Below are 24,391 nucleotides of genomic sequence, written 5' to 3' on the forward strand. Positions count from 1 at the left end.
TGACAGTGATAAAACTTGTCAGCCAAAGGAATTTTAAAATATTAATTTCTCTACCAATTACTTGAGGCAGGAGGTGGTATTAAATCAACAAACTTACGAATCTCTAAGCCTTTTGTGAATGATCAAGTTGATGTATCATTTCATTTAAAACAAAAACCTCTTTCTGAGGTTTAAAAAACTAGTTTTTAAATTGTTTTAAAAAAATTAAAAATTGTTTAAAAAAAAAGTTTTCTAATTTTCTTAAGACTTGGATATTTGGAGTTTTTTCCTGGAAAGCAAGTGAGTTATAATAATAATACAAATAATTAAAATCTATTATTTCAAGGAAAAGTGTATTATTTCAAAAGTTCTTCAAGATAACAACCTGTTTTTGACTTAAAGCATAGAAATAACATTATGGACTTAGTGTGTACTCAACTTTAAAACTGTTTAAGAGGCTACTCATTTAAAATAGTCTTTACTTAATATCTGGGGGGAACTCCCAAAATTCAATTAGTAATAGATTAATCATGTTATCTTACCAATCCCTCAAACTGACTTAATACTATGGATGTATTTCAAAAGCAAGAATGGGAATGAGTTTAACAAACACAACACTACAGTCATGGAAGTTACATTTTTCTCTGTACAGTCACCAAATACAATTTAAAATGCTAAAAATGAGTGTATGACTAAATGTTGTCATTGTTTCTAAGATAGGAATGTGACTAGGGCAATATTTTGAACTAAAGATATCTTCTATAACATTATTCTGAAGGTCTCATTTGAGACCAGCCAGCAGCTTAAGAATTAAGAGAATCTAGCTAAAAGAAACACATGCAGAATAATCATAGGATATGGAGCTCTTAGGCATATCCATATGCCTATATCCATAAATCCATATCCATAAATTTATCAGTCAATATCCTTAATCCTTTAATTACACACACTAATACATTCGACTCCAAAGCCTAAGAGAAAACCTCAGAAAGCACTTAATGTAAATGATTGTGCCCCATGATTACAAACTACCTGCCTTATTTATAGCCATAGCCCAGCTCACAAGATGGATGGAACTCGAAGACTTCAGGAATCTACTAGCAAAAGACACCAGTGAAATATAACTGTTGGATGCTAAAACTTGCATACTGTATGGCTCTTGACAGGTTCTCCCTATGGCTGTGGTAAGTTTCTTTAAAACGCAATCTAGGGTTCTGTGTCCCTAAAGAATAGGACTGTTTTAACAGAGTCCCAACAAAGAAATGAACTACTTGTAGTCTTTGAAAAATACAATCTATAAAAGCTTAAAACCAAAGCGATCTCTCTTTTACCAAAAATATGAATTCATTAAGCATCATTAAAAGTAATGTAATTTGTGTACTCTTAAGGAGTTTTTAAAACCAAGTTTATTCTTTTGATTACATAACAAGGAAACTAAACCTAGCTTCCCGGAGAACGATGAACACTTGCATCACTAGAATGCGTGACTATAGGCGATTATATGATAACGGTCCTATGTTCAGTGTGCTGAATATAACTCACATAGGTCTGAAATCCTATCCATTTCTGAAATTTTTCTTTTACAATGGACAGCAGATAATATTAATCCTGTCAGTGCAGGGGACTGAACTGAGCGGCCTGCTGGTACGACCACTAGCTGTCTCCTTGCCTATCTCTTCCACTAGCTCAAAAGTTCCTCAAAGGAAGGAATTAAGAACATTTTTCCTTTATTACAGTGCCTAGCATGATGCCTGGCACACAGTAAGCCAGGTTCAACAAATAAGCACTGACTCGATGAATTTGTTCAATAGAGCCAGCTAAAATGGATATTTTTACTCCCAAAGTTTTGTTTAATTTAAGGCTCTCAATTTTTGCCTAGATTGGATGATTACAAATATTCTCTTTATTATTATTATTAGCTAATTTTGGTTCACAATACAGAAGTAAAAAGCAAGATGCTTATTCTATTCTAAACAGTTTGGTTTAATTTGGTTCAAATCAATCTTAAACCTATTTTCATTGCTTGCCTTAACATAAGCTAACAAATAACACTTTTTTCTTTAAAATATCCTTTAGAATAATGTCTGTTGGGTAAATTATGTGACCTGGAATCTTCCTTTATTTAATACTTATTATGGCAATAGACATTCAGCATTCAGGGATTAGCAGGAATCGACGAACCTAAGTGCAAAGGAAACTTCATTGACTAGGAATCATTTTAATAAAAAAGATAACGCGATCAATAGCCAGATAATATACTTCAAGTTTTAAATATTTGATAATCAGCCATGGATGATAATGAGGCCAAAGTCACGAGCTTAATCTGCACACAGGTAATTAGTTTTGTTTTTACAGCATGGACTGTACCCTAACCTAAGCTAGGTAGCAGGTGTGGGGCTAAACACATAAGAAAAATGAGATGAGAGAACAGGGGTCAACACAAATTCATCTCCATTAAGTTGACTCAGACTGTATATACAAGTAGTGGCCAGCAACGTAAATGACAGTAGCTTATTATTAATTTAGGAAAAAGTCCACAGGCCACTCAAAAATTATTTCAGGTTCAAATTTTCTTTCCATATACTTGTAAAGAAACCAAGTATAACCCCAACAATTCTATTTATAACCTATAACCCCAACAATTTATATTGTTTATATTTATAACCCCAACAATTCCCAAATCTCAATACTAAATACGGCTACACGTATGCATTCAATTTCTAAAGCGTTGCTATATTAATAGTCCTGTAAGTTACTAGAATTAATAAAATCACGGTTAAGCAATCTAAGTTCAGGTCATGGAAGAGCTACATCTCTATCACTAATTTTGAAGTGGCAGTGGGCAAACTATAGAGCCCTTAGGTCTCTTCCTGGACGGGTTTTGAGATAAAGTACTCTCAAACACTAGGGTGCAGCAGAATTCCCCAGAGAGCTTGCTAGAAGCTCCAAGCCCACTCCCAGAGATTTTGTCTTTGCAGGTTGGAGACAGGGTCCAAAGAGCTGTTTTATGAAGCAGCACGCATTTTAGTGATTCATGTGAAATTCTGGTCCAGCTTTGAAGCTTTGTCATAAGCCCAAAACATTAACCTAGAAAAGGAGTTTAATTTTTGTAACTGCCTCTTTCTATGCCAATCTGCCTAACAGACAAGACATATTTGAGGATATAAAGTGTTTATTGTTCTACAATTCCCTGTATAGCCTTTATTTTTGAAGACGAGTTAAAAATAAAATCAGCATTAATAGCATAAGAAGTATCTGTTCAATATGTCCATCTGAAGAAAAGATACCTAACGCCACTGGGTCTGGATTGACAGGACTCTGCTGCCTGGAGTGGCTGCTGCTACCGCTGCCGCCCTTTTTTAAGTCCTCAGCATCGCTGTACCGCCGGATCCAGTAATTCAATTCCTCCCGGTCTGCTTCCTGACATCGCCTTAGTACAGTGAGAGATCGCCTTGTTTTTTCTACCATGTCCATTATGCAGTTTAACAGCTATGGGAGAAATGGGCAGGGGGAGAAAGGAAGGATATATCAATCACCACAACTCAAAGACTTTGGTGGGTAGTGAAACAAACTATTTTAGGACAATGAAGAATGCTATTTTATTCTGAAGGCTTCCGTCTAATATTTTCAAAGGTTAGATTTGAAACAGAGATCCAATAGATGAGTTAACTCAATAGGAATGAGAATAAAATGTGGGAGGCATGACAGAGAGATTTCAGCTGAAGTAAACCCATCTTTCCAAATACTAATCCCATTACTGGATAAACTAAATAACTCTCTACAAATAAAACAGCAGCCCACTGATCTGGCTTTAGGGAATCCTTTCCATGATCTAAACACTTCTCTTATATAAGTGGCCTTGATATCAATTTAGAAATCAAATCCTATATTCTACTTTAAACATTCTCATTTATTACTTTTTCAAGGATGGCAGAAAATACCTTCAAAGCATCCCCACACTTTTATCATGTCACCTCACTCCAGTTGTTCTCAAAACATTTTTTGAAATGATTACCAACATCTTACATGGTCAAGATGTTTCCATTCCTCTGCCCATTCTCTGTCTGTCAGTCTGTGATCAATCATTTCTTCTTGACGTGTGCCATGCAACCCTATAAATATAAAGAAGGTTGAATCACCCTAAAACATTAAGGACATAATCCATATGCGCATAGGCACTTAGCAAAGACTATGTGGGCAAACTAAACGATGTGAAAATATATTTGATTTTTGAACGGAGGCATGAGTCATATTCAGATTCAGAATTACCTCATGGGTCTCTCATAGAATGATAAAATGTTAGAAAACTAGAAGGAATTTTAGACGTCATCTGGTCAGAACCATTTCTTTTACACATGAGGAGATACCAAGCCCTGAGCCAGTTATCCATATAATGTTCCCTAAGTGAAAATATAAATATATCCTGAATCTTAATAAATACAAGAAACCACAAGTATACATTAAGTGGTTTCAAAGTGTGGCTTTCCTGCATTAAAAATGAAGACAGCATAAATTGTTTTACATGAATAGGGATATGCTTTTCTAAAACAAGCATGGTAAAACTATTCCACATTTCAGCATAGTATAAATGAACACAGTCTTATTACATACACCTTCGTGATAAAATTAGGCCATGAAGAGAGGGCTTGCATAACATAAAAGCAAAATATACTCATTCAATTTATCAAAAAGTAAAAAATAAAAATAAATTGGATATCCTCTATGAAAACAAAATCAACATACCAGATATAATTTTGGACAAATACCATAAATGCAAGCTAAGAAACTAAAAATCCTAATTTGTAGTCCACAGCATAAATATTAATGCTCTTTAGCATCACAGTTAAGATGCTACCATGAAAAGGTAATAAGGAAACACTTACCAAGTGAGAACAATAGTAACGAACATGAGCAATTAGCCAGGATGCTTATCAAAATAAAAAAATAAATGTGTCTTCCTAAAGGGACAGGGTGAAAGGGTCTAATCAGAGATACCTAGAAACGTGTGGCTCTTCTGACAAATTGTGTAAAACACCTCATGTTCTACTATCAAGGAAAGGCACTAGGCTATGGCAAGATTTTCCATTTTAAACAATTAAAACTATTTATATTGGTTGCCAGTTCTCACTGTTACTCTGAATAGCAAATTAAGTTTGACATGGTTTAGGCTTCTAGACACCTAGGCTCTTTTTCTGAGGGAGTTATGCAGGAGTTAAATGACAATAAAAGTTATGAGACACTGCATTCCACTTTTTGTGAAATCTGAGTGGTTAGAAATCCCCTTTTAGCTGATTTAGCGAAATAAAGATAATGAGTCATATGACTTTTTTCAGCCAACCATGAAATACAATTTAATTTATAGCTGATGGAAGTGACACATACATGTCAGCTTTCTCAGACTAAATTAAAAGCTAAATATAAAACACTGCACCATTCCTCTCCAATTAGAATATATTCTGAAATACATTTTTAAAGCTAAAATTGTCAATGCCACCTATTGGTAAAAAAGTAAAATTGCAAATAAGCTTTAATAATTTGCATAATAGAAAAGACACTGGAGAAGAGTAATATTTAGTTATTTCTCTGTTGTGACAATTTCAAGTTGAAATGTTTGCAAATATGTAATTTTTGTTGACTTATTTTTTGCCTGTGTTTTAGGGAAAAAGCAGTACCATTGAAATGAGTCATCACAGAAAACAACTGGAGAGTGATAAAGATATAAATGCAGTGTTAAGATTCATGATGGAGGCTTCTTACTATATTGACCTATATAAAGACCAAGAACGTCAGAGGTCTTAAAAGTTTCAAAAATTCAGCAGATTAAATCAATAGTGACATGAGCTCTACCACCGGGAATAATATTAATGAGCAATAGGATGTCTGTGGCTAATGGGATAACAGCATTTGTGGAACAGTGCTAAGCATCATCTCATTTAACAACAACAGAAAAATAATAAGTACATTAGAAACATGTTTGAGCCCAAGTACTTGGTGAAAAAATACAGGTCTCATATGTTTGCTGCTTTTGAACTCTGAAGGTCATTTGTTGGATACAGCCAAATCTTTAAAAAGAAAAAATAAAACAACTCAAATTTTTACATTTATTAATTTTTCTATTTCAGATACTTAAATATTCATCACCACACAATTTTTATTTATATCCATAATACCAGAGGGATGTACTAGGAGAAAACAGTTCAGACTCATTAAAACACATTTTCATTTGTGGGCAATCTGACACTAATGTTGAGTCTTACCCAATTCCCAACTAGGCTGAAACTCTAAGTTTATTTATAAACTAATGCTGCCTGTAAAGTTATTTCATTAAAAGATTCTAGTGGGTACACGTCTCTGCAAATATGTCTCTACATATAATAGACATTTATAAATCGTACCAGACTAAGTATACACTTATGACAATTTTTATATTCTCAAAATGGCAGCCTGATGTAACACCATGATTTGTTACTCATATGTCAAGGTTTTACTTTACTTTAACACATACTAAACTATGCCAGACTTCAGGGATGGTTAAGTAGTTGTGTATATTTATAAAGATTAGCACTATTAGTTTTATAAGCTAATATAATTAAAAGGTAAGGAACATGGTCTGATAAAAAAAAAATCACATAAAACCAGTGGGTACAGATATAACCCATAAAGGAATATTTTATATTACTAGATGAAAACATAATCATTGAATATAAGCATAATTAGTTCCTTGTTGATTACTCTGTAGTGTACTGGAACTAATATTTCATAAAATAGAATCTGCTGCCTAAGAAATAGGCCATTTCCTAGCACTTACAAAGTGGTGTATCTTGAATTGGTCTTACAATGACCCGGTGACTCCACTTCTATTTGAAAACAAGCAATCATGGTTTGAGGGCATTAGTCATAAATAAATGGCAAGGCTTTTGCTTTGAAGGGAGCTGTTATTGCATTTGATTTCAGGGTCAAAATATCAATCCAGGCTGAGAAATAACATAACCATTTTTGAGAGCTCTTCGAAATGGTACCTGAGAGAACATTAGACAGACTGGTTATTAAGAAAGCACAAATTATATGCTTAGCCATTTGTCTGACACACTATATAAATATAGAAATGATGTTGTGGGGAAGTGAAACTACTATTTTGCTATCTCACATCCAGGGCCTCCATCGCCCCTCCCCTCACCCTGACTCTCCCTTTCTGCTTTCTAAACATTTGGAGGGTTGTGTTTTCAAGCAAAAGACCCTACATATGGAAGCCCCTATGTCCTACTAACCTAGTTAGAAGTCTAACATAAACCTCTGCTCACCACACGTTCTCTGCCTGTGGCTAAAAAAACCGTTGTCCTACTACTCAGGCAGGGAACTGGCCGTGCTTCCCAAGTTCTGCGCCCTCAGCTCTGTGTTCTGCTTTTCTCCTTGGACTTCGTCCTGTGCTGCTTCCAGTATCTTGCCCACCAAACCGTCCCATGTCAGGGAAGTTTGTCAGCAACTAGCTAAGAGGTAAAGGTAGTCCTGCTGCTGGACAGCATGGATTCAGGGGACAGAAAAAGGCAAGAGAGAGGGCTGACTATTGCTCTCAGTTTATCACTAGGTTGACTCGCCAAAAATCAAGAATTCAAGAAGCCCCAGGAACAGGAACAGTGCTCTAATGCTATCACCTCAAACACTGATCATGTATCAAAACTTACCTATTTGTCTTCCTTCTCATTTTTCATGGTGAGCACCTGTTCTTTAGAAGACAATGTCTCCTAAATGCTTCACTTCCAACAGTTTTATGCAAAGAAGGAATGAACATAGGCAAACAGAACATGTATTTACCCAAACTCATTCCTTCTTTGGTATTCTGATCTTTGACACTAAATTGTCAACACTAAATTGAATCACTGGCACTTCTAAGTTGGAAAACAAAAAAAAGTACTAAATCATTCCTCAAAGAACATCTGTTGACTTAAACCACAGACATAATACCATATTGTATTTTTCAAATACAGACTATCACAGAGACTGGAAAACTCAAAATGAACTTTGAGACCATCTCATATAAAAGATACAATGAAAGAAACTGATTTTTTAAAAATACTTGTGGCAGAGTAACTACATACGAAATCCCTCATATTAAAAAAAAAATTAAAAACTTGTTTTGCGTATGTTAATACAGTTGAGGAGGTTGTATTTAGATGCCCCCCCGCAAAATAATACCCTGCTGTCACAAAGAACGTAAGTAATTAAGAGAGAGAAAGCACAGCTGTTAAAGGACACAGTAATACCAACAAAGTTTTCTCATAAAGGAGACACTATAGAAAGAAAGGGAATTTTTACCCCATCACAGATATCAAGCCTCAAGTTTAGCTGAGAAGTAATGATGCAAGTCTTGAAGCATACAGTCCCATAAGAAGTGAAGAGATCCTTCAGTCTTACCCATAGGTCTGTTTCTGTCCCTGAGGTCCCTGTGGCTGGGGTGTCGATAGGAGTCCCTGTAGTGGTGGGCAATGGCCATATCATCCAAACGGTAATGCTGAGGTGGAGGAGGGGTGGGGTGAGGCAGGCCATTGGGCTGGTAGGATAAGCCATTATTTGGACTGTACCGCTGGCCTGGGCTAATAGTGCATGGTCGCTTGCTTGGATGTTCTGAGTGCAAAGGCTCTCTGTCAAAGCCATTTTCTTTGGTTCTGAGGGAGGAAGAAAAAGAGTTTGTTTCATAATGTACTCAGAAACCAGCATAGTTCGGACACTCACATTTGAACTCGTAATATAAACAGAATATTCTTTTACTGGCCAGAAACTTTCTAAACTCAGCTTCCTAGACCTGTGGGAATTCACTAAAACCCATGCTGAGGCCTAAATGATCACATGACTGCACAGGAGAAAATGTTCCACTTCTCATCAAATTAGCAAACATCTTTCAGTTGAAGCTCATGTGGTTCGGTCACAAATAAGAGGAAGCTTGATCTCCACTCTACACATAACATTTTCATTCAAAAGTGAACACCTGATTTCTAACAAATTACCCTTGGATCAACTGTATTTGGTGAAGATTCATCAAGGTACAACAGTATCACTCTTTTGGTGAATTCTTCAGGTATACCTATTGCACTGATCCAAGCTGTGTCTGACTTCTGTGTCAGAGGACATCTATGAGCTGTGTTGTTCAATACAGTAGCCACATGTGGCTGCTTAAATTAAAAGTGAATTAACAGGGCTTCCCTGGTGGCGCAGTGGTTAAGAATCCACCTGCCAATGCAGGGGACACAGGTTCGAGCCCTGGTCCAGGAAGATCCCACATGCTGCGGAGCAACTAAGCCCGTGCGCCACAGCTACTGAGCCTGTGCTCTAGAGCCCGCGAGCCACAACTACTGAGCCCGCGTGCCACAACTACTGAAGCCCGCGCGCCACAACTACTGAAGCCCGCGCGCCTAGAGCCCGTGCTCCGCAACAAGAGAAGCCACCGCAATGAGAAGCCCGTGCACCGCAACGAAGAGTAGCCCCTGCTCGCCTCAACTAGAGAAAGCCCGCACACAGCAACGAAGACCCAATGCAGCCAAAAATTAAATAAATGAATAAATAAATAAATTTATTAAAAAAAAGTGAATTAACATTAAATAAAGTTTAAAATCCAGTTCTTCAGTAGCAATAGCCACACTGCAAGTGTAATCGCCACCTGTGGCTAGTGGCTACGGTACTGGACAGCACAGATACAGATCATTTCCATGATGTCAGAAAGTTCTATTAGAAAGCACTGATCAAACTGAATTAACTGAATTAATGCAATAAAACAATGTAATGTCTGGGACTGACATTACCTTGGGCTACCAAGATAATCAATCAGCAGTCATACAGAGCTAGCTGGGATTAGAAGAAAGATCGGGGCAAACCCCTTTCTTTTAAAGTTGAGGAAACACATGCCCGGAGAGCACTAGTGACCTGTCTGAAGTCATGAGATCTTAGGGCAGGGAAGGCACACCCTGACTGCATTTCATCATGTGATACACAAAACTGTACTTGTCTTTCAGAAGGAACACATTCTATAAATGAGACCTGATAACTGCTCCTAGATTCTCAAACAGAAGTAGGGTTAAAGAAGTATTTTCTGACTGAATGTATCTCTAAGAGATGAACTCAATATAGTCTGTAAGATAGGAATGCACCACCTCCACTTTGACTGCAAGCACAGCTCCCAAACTAATTTTTTACCTAGTAGCTGGCTCTCCTCACAAGACCAGCTCTCTATCCTTAGACCAGTGGCAGCATCTATTTTCCCTGGGAAATTTCCCCATAAGAATTCTACCAAATCACAGTAGCTACAGATTTCTGCGTGCCCTTTTTTTTTTTTTTTTTTTTTTTTGGCCTTGCCGTGCGGCTTGTGGGATCTTAGTTCCCCAACCAGGGACTGAACACAGGCCATGGCAATGCCTACCCACTGGACTGTCAGGGAATTTCCATCTGCACACCTTTTTTTGATTTTAGGTTGGTTAGGTTTAGATACTTTAGACACTTTTCCCACTTTCCTAGTGCCAGGGATAGTCTTTGTCTGATAAAACTGGAGGGATTTGAATGGAAACTGACTTGACAACAGAGATCATTAGGGGCTAGAGGATTCTACAATGAATTGCCCTTTATGTCCCTTTAGGGTAGAGCCCCAGTGACAATTTGCACACATCAGATTATAAAGGACAGAGGAGTTAGAGATAGAAGGTACAGGCACACTAAGAACTGAGGGAAACTGCAGAGTTCAATGGGAAATGAATACATGCCCAATACATGCTGGCGAAAGATGTTCTGGAGCCAGGAGACTGTCCAACACTGGAAATGCCAGCAGGGCATGGTCCCCATGGGAGTGTCAAACAGAAGTCTCAATGCTGCTCCTGTCAAAGTGTCTACAGTAAAATATTCTGACTCCATACATATTGATCATTGACCAGACTAAAATGTCTCAAACATTACAATGCACTGCTTCAAAATAATTTTTAAAAGTGAATGGAAACATTCTAGATAGATATATCTTCTAAGAGGATATTTATGTGATTCTAATCTGTATTTCCATATTCTACACATTTCTGAATAATACACTTCAACATTCAATGCATAAACATTTCCAGCATAAATCAGTTGGAAAATACTGAAGACTATTAGTAGCTATGAATATAATGTCAACACAGCACCTACCTTACTGGCAGTGTGGTGTAGTGGAAAGAGCACTGGACTGGGAATCAAGAGACCTGAGATTTAGTCCTGGCTCTTCCACGACTAGCTGTGTGACCTTGGACAAGTCACTTAACCTCTCTGGACCTCAGTTTGCTCATCTGTAAAATGAAAGGGTTGGACTAGATCAGTGGTTTTCAAACTGTGCCACTTGAGGTGCTTAGGGATTCTGCGGGCAATAAAGAGCTTTTACCCCAAACAATCAAGATTTAAAGGGCCAGAGGAACCCACTTATCATTCTTATCTATTTTAAAAGTTGAGGTTCCACCTAAGGTTTCATTTTGGAAGGAAAAAGCTGCTAAAATCAAGTTTGAAAACCACTGGACTAGGATAATTTCTGAGGTCCCTTCTACTTTGAAAACTCTGCAATTCAGTTATTCTATATTTATTTCTAAATGTCATTTGTACAGCACAGGGAATATAGCCAATATTTTATAATAATCATAAGTGGAGTATAACCTTTAAAAATTATAAATCACTATGTTGTACACCTGAAAATTCCATAATATTGTACATCAACTACACCTCAATTTAAATAAGTAAATAAACAAATAAATAAAAGGTCATGGTTATGTAGATCGAAACACACAAATCTAACAGTCAAATTTTGTCTAAGTCAACCACCTGAACCAACAGAGAACTTCTCTGTTCTTTGCTTTGAACAACGTACTATTTACAGCTGATTTTTTGTGCAAAAATAGAAAATATTCTCTAAATACCTTATAGCAGCCTAAATATATAAACATCAAAACATTTCTAAATATCAAAACATCTTTGATCCAATTGTGTCAAACCAACTCAACTTACTGGTTTTGTGTCTCCTTGTTCAAAGATAACAAGAACATTCAACACTGGAAGAATTCTTACTATTTTCAAAGTAGTTAGATACGTTATTTATCTTTGCTGTCAGATCAACCCTCTGATCAGTGCTATTACTTCAATGAGCCTGTATTGAAGCTTTTTTCCCTCCTAAAGCAAGGACAGTAATGTCCTAAGAAGCAGGGCTAGCTCCTGAGTCTGTCCTGTCATTTCTATCACGTCCTTGCAGTGACAGTCCCTATTCTGGGTCTTAGCACTCTTGCAGTTATTGAAACAATAAAGCTCATCACCTCACAGAGGTAGGTATATTTTAGCAGCAAAGCATTCAAACGGCCCACAGAAATAGTTATGAGAAGTCCCCCTGTGCTTCTTCCAATCACTCATGTCTACCTATAAAGTCAACCCTATCCAAAGGATGTTATGTCCAGAAAGCTAACCAAAACAACTTAATTGCTATTTGTTTGTCTGCTTCTTAGAAATGCCTAAAACTATCTAAAACCTCATTTGCCTGGGGGCAAATTCCAAATTTGAATGTTTCTTACCTTCTCAAAATGTATTAGGCAAAACTAACAAATACTTTTCATTGTCCCATACCAGCCATACTCTCAAAATAACTCAAATTCTAGTGGGAAGTCTGTCATGTCTCATGGGTTTCTAGAAGGCATTTTTTGGTTTGTTTTTTATATTCTATCTCCCTTCCAGGAGAAATTTTCCTGAATATAACCTAACTACTTCAACAATTAGATCCCAATCACTTCTCTCTCAGGGTCTGATGTCCTAAGAGTAGAAGACTGCTCAGGACTCAGCTGTGTGACCCTGAGATAACCTGGCTTCAGTTTCCTGCCCAGTAAAATGAAACTAATAGGAAACAATGTGTGTTTAAAAAAAAAAAAAACACTTAAGAGACAACCTAATTTACACTTTACCCCACTTCAGGCTGTTCTCTCTCAGCTCCTCAAAACAGAGGCTGTAAACTGACTTATTTGAGAAAGAAAACAAACTTTTTAAAAAACTTTCCTTTATATAAAATATTTTAAATGTCATAATAGGCTAGTATGCACTGACAATTCCTTAGTAACATGAAAATGGGGAAGAATGAAGAAAGAAATTATTAAGATCGTGGCAATAACTAGAATAAAAGGACCAATCAATTTCTTACATGACAGGAACAGACATAAGTTTTTTTCTAGATTAAAATGTTTTTTAAGTGGGGAAAACAGCACTAAAAGATTGTTCTAGGGAAAGGCAAATTGGTACAGCATAATAAACCTGAGAATGGCAAGGAAGAAACTTAAAAATTCTGATATTAGTCCTGTTACAAATAAATACATGCCTTAGGTGCTGACTTCTCCAACTGACCACACGTATTTCAAACAGCACATGTCTAAACTGACCTTGTCTTTCTCTGGTACTTCCTGCACCAGTCAATTATGCCACCTTCTACTTAGCCACCAAAATAGAAACTTGAAAGTCACTCTATAACTTTCTTCTCCAAAAAAAAGTCCTGCTGCTGGTCTCATAAGCTTCTCTGGCATAGGTCCTTCTGCCCTACCCCAGGACACATTATCTTGGCCTTATCATGCCCTCGTCTTACTCTGCAGGCATCTCAGCCAGAACCAGGGCTGAGATACTGGCTGAGTCTTTAAAAAAAAAACCAATTCTTTACTTTTGTATTTTAGAAAGAAGCATACATCTAAATCTCAGGAGGTGACAGTTCTGTTAAAGTAAAGCCCAAAGACATTAATAACTTAATCTTAAACAAAGCTTCCTTCCTTTTTCTAACACATGCAGTTTGTTAAGGCTTCCACAGAAAGACTAGACACTGAATTAAAGGGCAGGGGAGTGGTCATTTAGGGCATCATATTTTCAAAACACAACTCAGTCAAAGGTCTCTTCAGGAATTTTTAGGAAATAGGTGAGTTTAGATAAGAATTTTATATAACACCCTATATTGGTATTGAATAATATATCTGAAACAAAATACATCACAAATTCCCCTGCTTCCTTAAAAAGAAAATCAAACCTGATTCTTCATGGACAACCTGCGGGGATTTCTATGTTTGCAGAAATATCACCCTGCAGGAAGTGGGATGTTTAGATGGTGAAAAACAAAGCACTGAGTGACACAGGACCAACACTACTGGGCCACATGGAAAGAAGTGCCTTCCATCTCTCTATTGCTGAACCACAACCTAGGAGATAACTTCCTGAGCAGCGGGCTAACACCTTCTGGAGTAAATAAGATAGATGCAGGTAGATGTTGGCCCCTCCAGACAAAAACAAGATACCTGGACCCTTAAGGATTACAATATGTGGGTTCCCAGAGCCTTCCCTCCCCCAAGGAGAAGGTGGAAACCTTCAGGCACATGTCCCTGGAGCTCTCCATCTGCTGAACAGTCAGACTGCCTGGGAGCGGCTGTCCCCTTGTCTTCACTAATTGCTGACCACTGCTGAAGTATTCAGTTGCTACTGCTCCTGCTGCCTGGAACCACGTTTTTGTTTTTTCTTTTAATACATCTTTATTGGAGTATAATTGCTTTACAATGTTGTGTTAGTTTCTGCTGTACAACAAAGTGAATCAGCTATATGCATACATATATCCCCATATCCCCTCCCTCTTGAGCCTCCCTCCCACCGTTCTTAGCCCATCCCTCTAGGTCATCACAAAGCACCGAGCTGATCTCCCTGTGCTATGCAGCAGCTTCCCACTAGCTATCTATCTTACATTTGGTAGTGTTCGCATGTCAATGTTACTCTCTTACTACATACCAGCCTCTTCTTCCCCTCGTCCTCAAGTCCATTCTCTACATCTGCGTATTTATTCCTGCCCTGCCACTAAGTTCATCAGTATCATTTTTCTAGATTCCATATATATGCGTTGGCATACGGTATTTGTTTTTCTCTTTCTGACTTACTTCACTCTGTATGACAGACTCTAGGTCCATCCACCTCACTACAAATAACTCAATTTTGTTCCTCTTTATGTCTGAGTAATATTCCAGTATATATGTGCCACATCTTCTTTATCCATTCACCTGTTGATGGACATTTAGGTTGCTTCCATGTCCTCGTTATCGTAAATAGTGCTGCAATGAACATTGCAGTACATGTATCTTCTTGAATTATGGTTTTCTCAGGGTATATGCCCAGTAGTGGGACTGCTGGGTCATATGGTAATTCTATTCCTGGTTTTTTAAGGAACCTCCATACTGTTCTCCATAGTGGCTGTATCAATTTACATTCCCACCAACAGTGCAGGAGGGTTCCCTTTTTTCTACACCCTCTCCAGTATTTATTGTTTGTAGATTTTTTGATGATGGCCATTCTGACTGGTGTGAGGTGATACCTCACTGTGGTTTTGATTTGCATTTCTCTAATGATTAGTGATGTTGAGCATATTTTCATGCGTTTGTTGGCCATCTGTATGTCTTCTTTGGAGAAATGTCTATTTAGGCCTTGGGCCCATCTTTGTTTTTTGTTTGTTTTTTACTTTATTTTTATTTTTTAACATCTTTATTGGAGTATAATTGCTTTACAATGGTACGTTAGTTTCTGCTTTATAACAAAGTAAATCAGCTTTATGTATACATATATCCCCATATCACCTCCCTCTTGCGTCTCCCTCCCAACCTCCCTATCCCACCCCTCTAGGTGGTCACAAAGCACTGAGCTGATCCCTCTATGCTATGTGGCTGCTTCCCACTATCTATTTTACATTTGGTAATATATATAAGTCCATGTCACTCTCTTACTTCGTCCCAGCTTACCCTTCCCCCTCTCTGTGTCCTCAAGTCCGTTCTCTACATCTGCGTCTTTATTCCTGTCCTGCCCCTAGGTTCTTCATAACCATTTTTTTTTTTTTTAGATTCCATATGTATGTCTTAGCATACAGTATTTGTTTTCCTCTTTCTGACATACTTCACTCTGTATGACAGACTCTAGGTCCATCCACCTCACTACAAATAACTCAATTTCATTTCTTTTTGTGGCTGAGTAATATTCTACTGTATATATGTGCCACATCTTCTTTATCCATTCATCTGTCAATGGACACTTAGGTTGCTTCCATGTCCTGGCTATTGTAAATAGAGCTGCAATGAACATTGTGGTACATGACTCTTTTTGAATTATGGTTTTCTCAGGGTATATGCCTAGTAGTGGGATTGCTGGGTCATACGGTAGTTCTATTTTTGGGCCCATTTTTGGACTGTTTGTTTTTTGGATATTGAGCTCATGGGCTGCTTGTAAATTTTGGAGATTAATCCTTTGTCAGTTGCTTCATTTGCAAATATCTTCTCATATTCTGAGGGTTGTCTTTTCGTTTTGTTTATGGTTTCCTTTGCTGTGCAAAAGCTTTTAAGTTTCATTACGTCCCGTTTGTTTATTTTTGTTTTTATTTCCACTCCAGGAGGTGGGTCAAAAAGGATTTTGCTATGATTTATGTCATAGAGTGTTCTGCCTATGTTTTCCTCTAAGAGTTTTAGTGTCTGGCCTTACATTTAGGTCTTTAATCCATTTTGAGTTTATTTTTGTGTATGGTGTTAGGAAGCGTTCTAATTTCATTCTTTTACATGTAGCTGTCCAGTTTCCCCAGCACCACTTATTGAAGAGGCTGTCTTTTCTCCATTGTATATTCTTGCCTCCTTTGTCAAAGATAAGGTGACCACATGTGTGTGGGTTTATCTCTGGGCTTTCTAGCCTGTGGAACTACGCTTTCTTATTCTAATCCGTCATCTACACATTTCAACTGGAGCCCTCTAATTTTTTCTTGTTAGTGAATCAATCATGGCACTTTGTTCCTGGCTGTTTTCATGGCTGTAGGTGTTTCAGAGACACATCTTTTAAAATGATAGAAAGAAAGTAAACAAGAAAGCAAAAAAACTCTTAGGGGAGAGGGCCATTTGCTATACTGCTAAAAACGACTGTATTAAGTTTAATTTTGATTATTTATTTGTTCAACTAGTGTTTTGTTGTTGTTGTTTTGTGTTTGTGGTGTTTTGCTTTGTTTTGTTTTCGGTAGCCGGTATGTGTAACATGCACTATCCTGAGCTTTACTGGACATACAAAAGTAAGCAGGACAGGATCCCCAACACCCTCCTAAGATTATGGTTTAGTAGTAGACTTAAATGCTTTTTGGAAGCGTGCTAGCAAGAAATTTTTTACCATAAACACAGTTTAGTTAGTGGTACAAGACTTCTATACTGTTACGCAGGACCTGAACTCAGTAGGTACCATAAAAAGAGTACAAAAGTGGTATGGGAGATCAGAAGGCGAAAAGATCACTACATTTGAAAGAGCAGGGGCTATGGAGCTGACTTCAAATTTTGGCTCTGCTATTTCCTGGCCATATGAACTGAGGAGGCTTAATCTCTATGAGTCACAGAACAGGGGCAATTATTTCAGAGCTACTGAGAGGACTATATGAGAGACTCTACATAAAGAGCCTAACACATATTTGGCATTCAACAACTTAACCAAAGCACTTATTTTTCAAGTTGAGGCGTTCAGAGGCTGGGGTATTACAAACATAGTTAAAAGAGTGTGGGCATTCAAGTCAGAGAACCTAGGGTTTAGAATCCCATCAGTGCCTCTTACAAGCCATGTGACCTCAGACATATTATCCAGCCAGCCTGAACCTATGCAATAGGACTGTCAGGAAATAAGTGCTGTGTGTTCATGTGTAAATTATTTAGCATGGGCCTGGCACATCTTAAGTGCTCAGTAAATAGTAACCATTATTATAATATTCATGATTGGGAAGCCTTCATTCAAATAGCAGAACCTGTCTTGAGTTAGCCTGCAAAGTATGAATAGAATTATTATATATAAGAACTAGGGCAAAGAACAGAAACCATCAGTCAGAATATAGACTAAGGCATGAACAATGTTCAGCAGAGCCAGACCCTAGGAGAGCAGCAAAAATAAGTAGCAAGTTTACACTGAGGCTGGAGTGTGGAGACCAAAATGTTCTCTACAGCCACACAATCTTTCTCATCATGTAAATGCAACTTAATGCAATTTCACTAGAAGCCTCCACAATTGATATGACTAATACAAAAAAAAGAAAAAATTATTTCTACAGGGATGATTACTCTCTTCTTGAAACTGATGAATGCATTAAAAAATGCAACACAAAACAAGAATGTGTGAATATAATATAAATCCCTTATATTTTTTCACAGAAAACTGAATGCGGCAGATAATAAAAATTTAATTCTTATTTGCATAGTCAATTAATTCTACAATTCCTTAAAATTTTTCTTTTCTTTTTTTTTTGGCCGTGCCGCGTGACATATGGGATTGTAGTTCCCCAATCGGGGATTGAACCCATGCCCCCTGCATTGGAAGTGCTGAGTCTTAACCACTGGCCCGCCAGGGAAGTCCCTACAATTCCTTATAAAGTGCACCTATCTTTTCTCTTTAGAAAGACAAAAATATTGAAATCTCATTCATTTTGCAGAAAAGGAAAAATGGATTTAATAGGTTCAGCTGGTGTGTTCTTTGCTGACAAATCTTATACATTCAACCAACACGGTTTCAAAATGACTGCCTTATGACCCTCCAACATTCAGTGTTTTCTAGTTTACTCATTAAGCCAGGAAATCTGGCTTACTGTGAATCCTCTATCATTATAAAAATTTATAAAACCTCAGAATATTATACTGTTGCATTTGCCCACGTGAGCAATTACAGAGAAAAAATAAATGAGGGAAAGTAAGGAGGGAAAAAGACACAATTCTTAGTTAAGCTTTCCTTGTTTACATTCTGCACATTAAATCATATTTTGTGCAACTGGAAGATTTCAGGTAGGTAAATTTCTCCACTAAGAAGCTCTGTAACTTTAAGCAAGTTCTTTCGGCCTTAGTTTTCTCAAGATAAAGGATTGGCCTCGTAAATCTATAAGATTGCTCCCAGCTAACAAATTACATACTTCTAAAGCTCAAGAAAATCTTTTTAGAAAATAATGTTTAATAATTGGGGGTGGAGGAAATACATATTAATGCAACCATCTGGCCTTCATAATAAAAACCAAGATGTGTTAAACTGAGAGTAATTTAAAGCATAATTACATTAAAATGATTATATATAAATATATAGATATAGAGATAGGTAGATGAAGGGGATTTATATTTAACATAAATCACTTGAAACGGGGAGGAAGGCAGTGGAGACAGTGTTACCCATACAAAACCAATGATCATTCAATTTAAGCCAGAAAGATTCTGAGTCAGAAAATCAGCATGACAGGTGAGAGCACAATGTTAAAGACAAATATAACAAAAGCTGCAACATCAAAGCTGTGAGAAAAGACATCAAATGATAATTAACAAAAAAAAAAATGTATCCTTTTAAACGTAGTCATTTTTAACTATTTTGTAGTCTCAAAAAAATGCAGCCTTTGTCTAACTGCTCTTTCCCTCCTCACTCCATTTGAAACTGTGTTTTCATGACCATCATGGTGAGCAGTTTTAAAGAGGACTCAACTTCTAGTCTCTGTTTGAAAGTGGTCTCTTCATTTAATCAGCTCCAAAAAAGGTTTGTATTCCCTTCCTCAGCTTTTCCCATTACAAAATGGCAAGATAAACAGTAAACTTTTACATATGAACAAAGAATAGAAATCAGAACTTTCTATTAACTTTCTCTAACATTTTAGGAAAAAAATAGCACGATTTTTAAATGAAAATTGTCTAATTTGGGTTCTAAGTTATTCTACCACAGACCTACAAATCTAGTATAGTTGTTCAGGGACTCACCCTAGAGCTATTTTTTTAAAGAAGTAGAATAAATTTTACTGTTCCATACAGGAAAAAAAAAAAAAAATCCATAGACTTCCCCAGAGTATTCATTTCTCTGTAAATAAAAGTAATGCTTAAAAAAAGAAAAAAATATAACCAGTGACAATCACATTTAAGGATGAGAAGTTACATTTGCCAAAACCCATCCCTGAAATACGTGAGGACTGTTTAGTAGATTAAATCAGCAATCATCACAGAATTTAAGCCCCAAAGTTGTAAACAAAATATAGAGCGCGCTTTTGTTCGTGACATGTCATGAACAAATTATCAAAATGTGTTTTCTCCTCAGGTGTCAGTTTTTCCCTCTTTTAGTGACTGATGGTTCCCAGCGTTATTACAGAAACAGATTGATCTTTTTAATGAGCCAGTTTAATAGACTCCAAAATCTCACCGTGGCTGCTCATCCATGTCAGACCATATGCACCAACAAAACATTCAGTAAAACAAAAAAAAAAGCTCTGCTGTCAAACAGCTCCATACTCTATAAAATTTCATATAGTAGATCTGGATATACAGATAAATAACCAGAGAAGAGAAAAATGCACATGCAAACAAGATGCAGAAAATATATGCAAAGAAATACTGTAGAGGTCCATATTTTCTTGGCTCTGATCAAATTCCCACAAGATACAAATGTATTTACACAACATAGTCTCATTACCCTTCCTCCTAACTCTAAGGAAATCCATTTGCCATCTTTCCATTATAACGCACACTTCAGGGTTCCACTTGAAAAAGAATGTTCCACCCAAAGAGCAACTGTGTGAATTCTGACTCCAGCAACTTTCTATGGATAACCAGAGGGAGAAAAACACTGAAGGCTCTTTTAAGAAAGTTCTACCTGACTGAATGCAAACATGCATGCACACACAGCTACAGATCATCAAAACAAAAATGCTGATTTTCTGTGGAATTTATATGAAGTTTCCATATCAATGTTAGCACATTGCCAAGGGCTTACCTCAGCACTGTTCAAGGGAGGTCTAAAGTCACAGTATATTCACATATAAAACACTGGGAAAGAACCAGTGGAGAAAAGTGCTGGGAATATAGAGAAGTGGATAAAGCAAGTTTTCATTCTGCCTGTTATGGTTATTTAGCAGTTAGAGTTTCTAGAATAGATTGTGTCCATTTCCAATTTTGCCTATAGGATTACCTTTACATTTATCACAGCTATCTAAACCTTTCCCTGTTATCCTCTCTCTCCTCCACCCAAATAAATGTTCTTCTTCCCAATTTTCCATCTAGTCTCTCCTTAATTCCTTTACCACACTATCTTGGAAAAATGGAGCTGAAACATCTCAATACCAGCACGTAGTACTGATTCCCTGCAGGGTAAATGGTTAGGATCAGACAGGAATACACATGTGAATCATCTACCTTTGGGCTGCTTCTTGGTTTTTAGTATCATGTGGACACACCACTCAGACACCTCGATTAAGCAGCTGCCTTTAAAAGCTAAAGTACTAAATGCTTAAATATGACTATGGAAATACAACTTGCGAAAATAAGAAAGTAGCACTGTTGGTAGGTCATGTATGGAGGGGGGTCTACAGTACGTCAGAAGTAAACTAACGTTTAATCTTTTGCTTTAGGCATTTTAAACTATTAAGAGATCCTATGTCAAGAGGAGAAAAATTCCAGAAATTGTAGCATAAAAACTGCTTAACAGAGGATTATGTAATGACTGTATGTAAACTGGCTGGCTTTTAATAACATTCTGATTTGCAAAGCAACTATACACTTAATGGTAGCTAAGTTGGTCACAGATAGATGTCTCTGAGCAGCTCCAAGGATCATAAGCTCCTAGGAATCTGTGCCAGGGTGTTAACCTCTCAAAGGCTGGTCTACGCTTCCCTGATAAAATGCAGAAAGAGTGAAAGGATAAGTAGAAAAAGGAAACAAAGCATATAACAAATAAGTTTCTGAATATAGTTTCATTTTAAGGTTCTCCATATTTTACAAATACTATGCAAGATGCTGATAAGACTTTATATTCCTGTATTAGAAAATATTTATATATGAGGCTGAGGTATTCAGGAAAATTATTTTAGTAAGGTACATTGGAAGTTTCATGTGTATGCCTTATTCAACAACTAATTCGTAAGGTTTAATGGAGAAGGGGTTTTATTTTACATTTCTTAGAATTCTCAGTTATTAGAGCAGAGTACCTGATAGAATGAATATTGACTGATAAAATTTTTCAGCAAAATGTCATCTATAAGTTCTATTACTTAACTCTTATCTTCACTCAATCCATCTAGCTTCCCAGAAGTTTTCTCTTAGTTCATATAAAACCCAAATTAAATAGCTACTGCATTGTGCTTAGGCCAGATTTCAAAACCACCATGTTTTGAGAAAACTTAGAATAACAAATTTCCTAACACTGAAGGGTAAAATATGTGGTTGGGATGAATTACATAGTAAATGATAATTTTAATACAGGGATACCCTTGGAGATAATGTATGTTCAGTTGCAGACCACCATAGTAAAGCAAATATCACAATAAAGCCAGTCACACAATTTTTTTTGGTTTCCCTGTGCATATAAAAGTTATGTTTACACTATACTGTAGTCTCTTAACTGTGCAGTAGCACTATGTCTTAAAAAAAATGTATATACCTTAATTTAAAAAATACTTTATTTGTAAAAAATGCCAAAACAATTACAATGGTTAACATTAAAGATTACTGACCACAGATTACCATAACAAATATAATAATGAAGAAGTTTGAAATATTGTGAGAATTACCAAATTCTCACAGAATTACACAGAGACACAAAATGAGCAACTGCTACTGGAAAAATGGTGCCAATAGAGTAATTCCATGCAGAGTGCCACAAACCTTCGATTTGTTTTTAAGAAAAAAAGAAAAAGAAAAAGAAAAAAGAAAGAAAGAAAGAAAAGCAGTATCTGTGAAGCACAATAAAGTGCAATAAAACAAAGTATGCCTGTATTGACTGTGTGTCTAATAACCATCAGTGGCACTTGGCATATTTGAATATCATTCATCTTTACCTTTTCCTTTAATATTGCAAGCAGTGGTGGTGACCATTTGTAATGTATAGAAAAATCAAGTCACTAGATTGTACATCTGGAAATATCATAGTGTTGTAGGTCAATTAAACGTAAAAAAAAAAAAAAAATTACAAGTAGCAAAGATTAACCTGCACAAAAAGCTAAATGACACAGGCCAGAGACTCATCACTCTGTAACACCCCAGGCCAGAGCAAGATTCCCTAGATGGCCACTCTAGCTTATTATTATTTTGCAAAAGGTGTCGGTCAGCAGTTTAAACATGACATGAAACATGTCCTCATACTGCAGGTCTGGGGTCCTCCTCCCTCTCACCTGTCTGGAGTTCGCCTCTTCCCGTTTTCGTTCACATCGAGAAGCAGCTCTGAGGAGTCAACAGGTGAGGTGGTGCTGGCATCCAGAAGCAGCTGTTCATGCTGGGCGAGGTACTGGGCAGGGTTTTGTTTGGCCAGCCTTGCGCAGTGGAGGAGCTCACGCTGCAGAAGAGGCAAGTTGGCCTGCAGGGGCATGACAGGAATGAGAGGATAGCCCAAAGGCTCCTTTTACCCAGTGGACCTACTCCACTTTTCAAACACTGGCGGACCGGATCCCACAACTTGGCTAAACACAACGCCACTGAATGCATGCAATTCTCAGGCACAACTCTCAGGACTGGCTACAGTGTTAGCCTCCCTCTGGGCCTGGGTTGGGTGAGATGTCTGAGGGATGTCTCACCCCTCCTACCTTCAGCCCCATTAATAACACTGGGAGTGGCTCTTACTTATTTTAAGATCCCCTCATACTCAAGCATTATAAGCTCTACAGGATATCAGATTCCAGCTCCATCTACGAGCAACTTTTGTTTTCCACAAGGAAGACAGAGGGTACATTAAATACATACATGGTTCAATTAACCTCAAAATAGGCTCCCTGACACATTCAGTTTTGTATCTAGTTACTTACCCAGGTGAAAAAGGCTAATCCTATGAAATATCTTTGGTCAACTACTAACTTCAAGTGAAAAAACAGAGAGATGAACATAGAGATTGTTTTTAATAATCATCAGATTTGCACAACATTTCAGTATTGGCCTGAGTCTGATCAGATATCCTGTTTAGGATTCATGCACAAAGCAGCATATACTACTAGTTTACAAAGGTAATCTGCTTTCTTTGCATCACACTTATTCTAAGGAAGGTATATATTTAAACAGAAGAAATCCTGTGTACCCATCACTCTGACTCCTCACCAAGCCCAGCACTTAGAAAAAGACTGAGAACAAACACACTTGTTGATGATTCTGGCAATCTCAAATGTAGTAAGAGGAAAGGAGACAATTTCACACACAGAAAAGCATTAGACAGAATTTTACTCTGAAAAGTAAACTTACTCTGACATTATATATCCAGAGAGTTGTTGCTTTTTCTCCTCTGTGTCTTTTATTTTTTACTTTTTTGGAAGGGAGCGTATAGTATGGGAGTACGAATAGTACTCATTCCCAATAACACAATTCTCCAAATTCATGGAAAGATCAGTAACATAAATATCTTTGCAACACAAGGGTTTTATTTGTAGAAACCAGCTGCC

The 24,391-nt window shown here is 37.1% G+C and overlaps 1 protein-coding gene across 3 annotated transcripts in view; it reads right to left on the minus strand.

The window, feature by feature from the left end:
* Positions 1–24,391, minus strand: part of RUNX1T1 (RUNX1 partner transcriptional co-repressor 1) — a 134,898-nt gene that overhangs the window by 21,278 nt on the left and 89,229 nt on the right. For all 3 annotated transcript variants that reach the window (XM_061171278.1, XM_061171277.1, XM_061171279.1), the window contains 4 exons: positions 23,141–23,322; positions 8,392–8,642; positions 4,006–4,091; positions 3,267–3,468 (listed from right to left, as the gene is read on the minus strand). In XM_061171278.1, coding sequence (XP_061027261.1) covers positions 3,267–3,468; positions 4,006–4,091; positions 8,392–8,642; positions 23,141–23,322 — 721 coding nt within the window. The remainder of the gene's footprint in view (positions 1–3,266; positions 3,469–4,005; positions 4,092–8,391; positions 8,643–23,140; positions 23,323–24,391) is intronic.

This window comes from Eubalaena glacialis, chromosome 17 (genome assembly GCF_028564815.1).
Source record: "Eubalaena glacialis isolate mEubGla1 chromosome 17, mEubGla1.1.hap2.+ XY, whole genome shotgun sequence".
NCBI lineage: Eukaryota > Metazoa > Chordata > Mammalia > Artiodactyla > Balaenidae > Eubalaena > Eubalaena glacialis.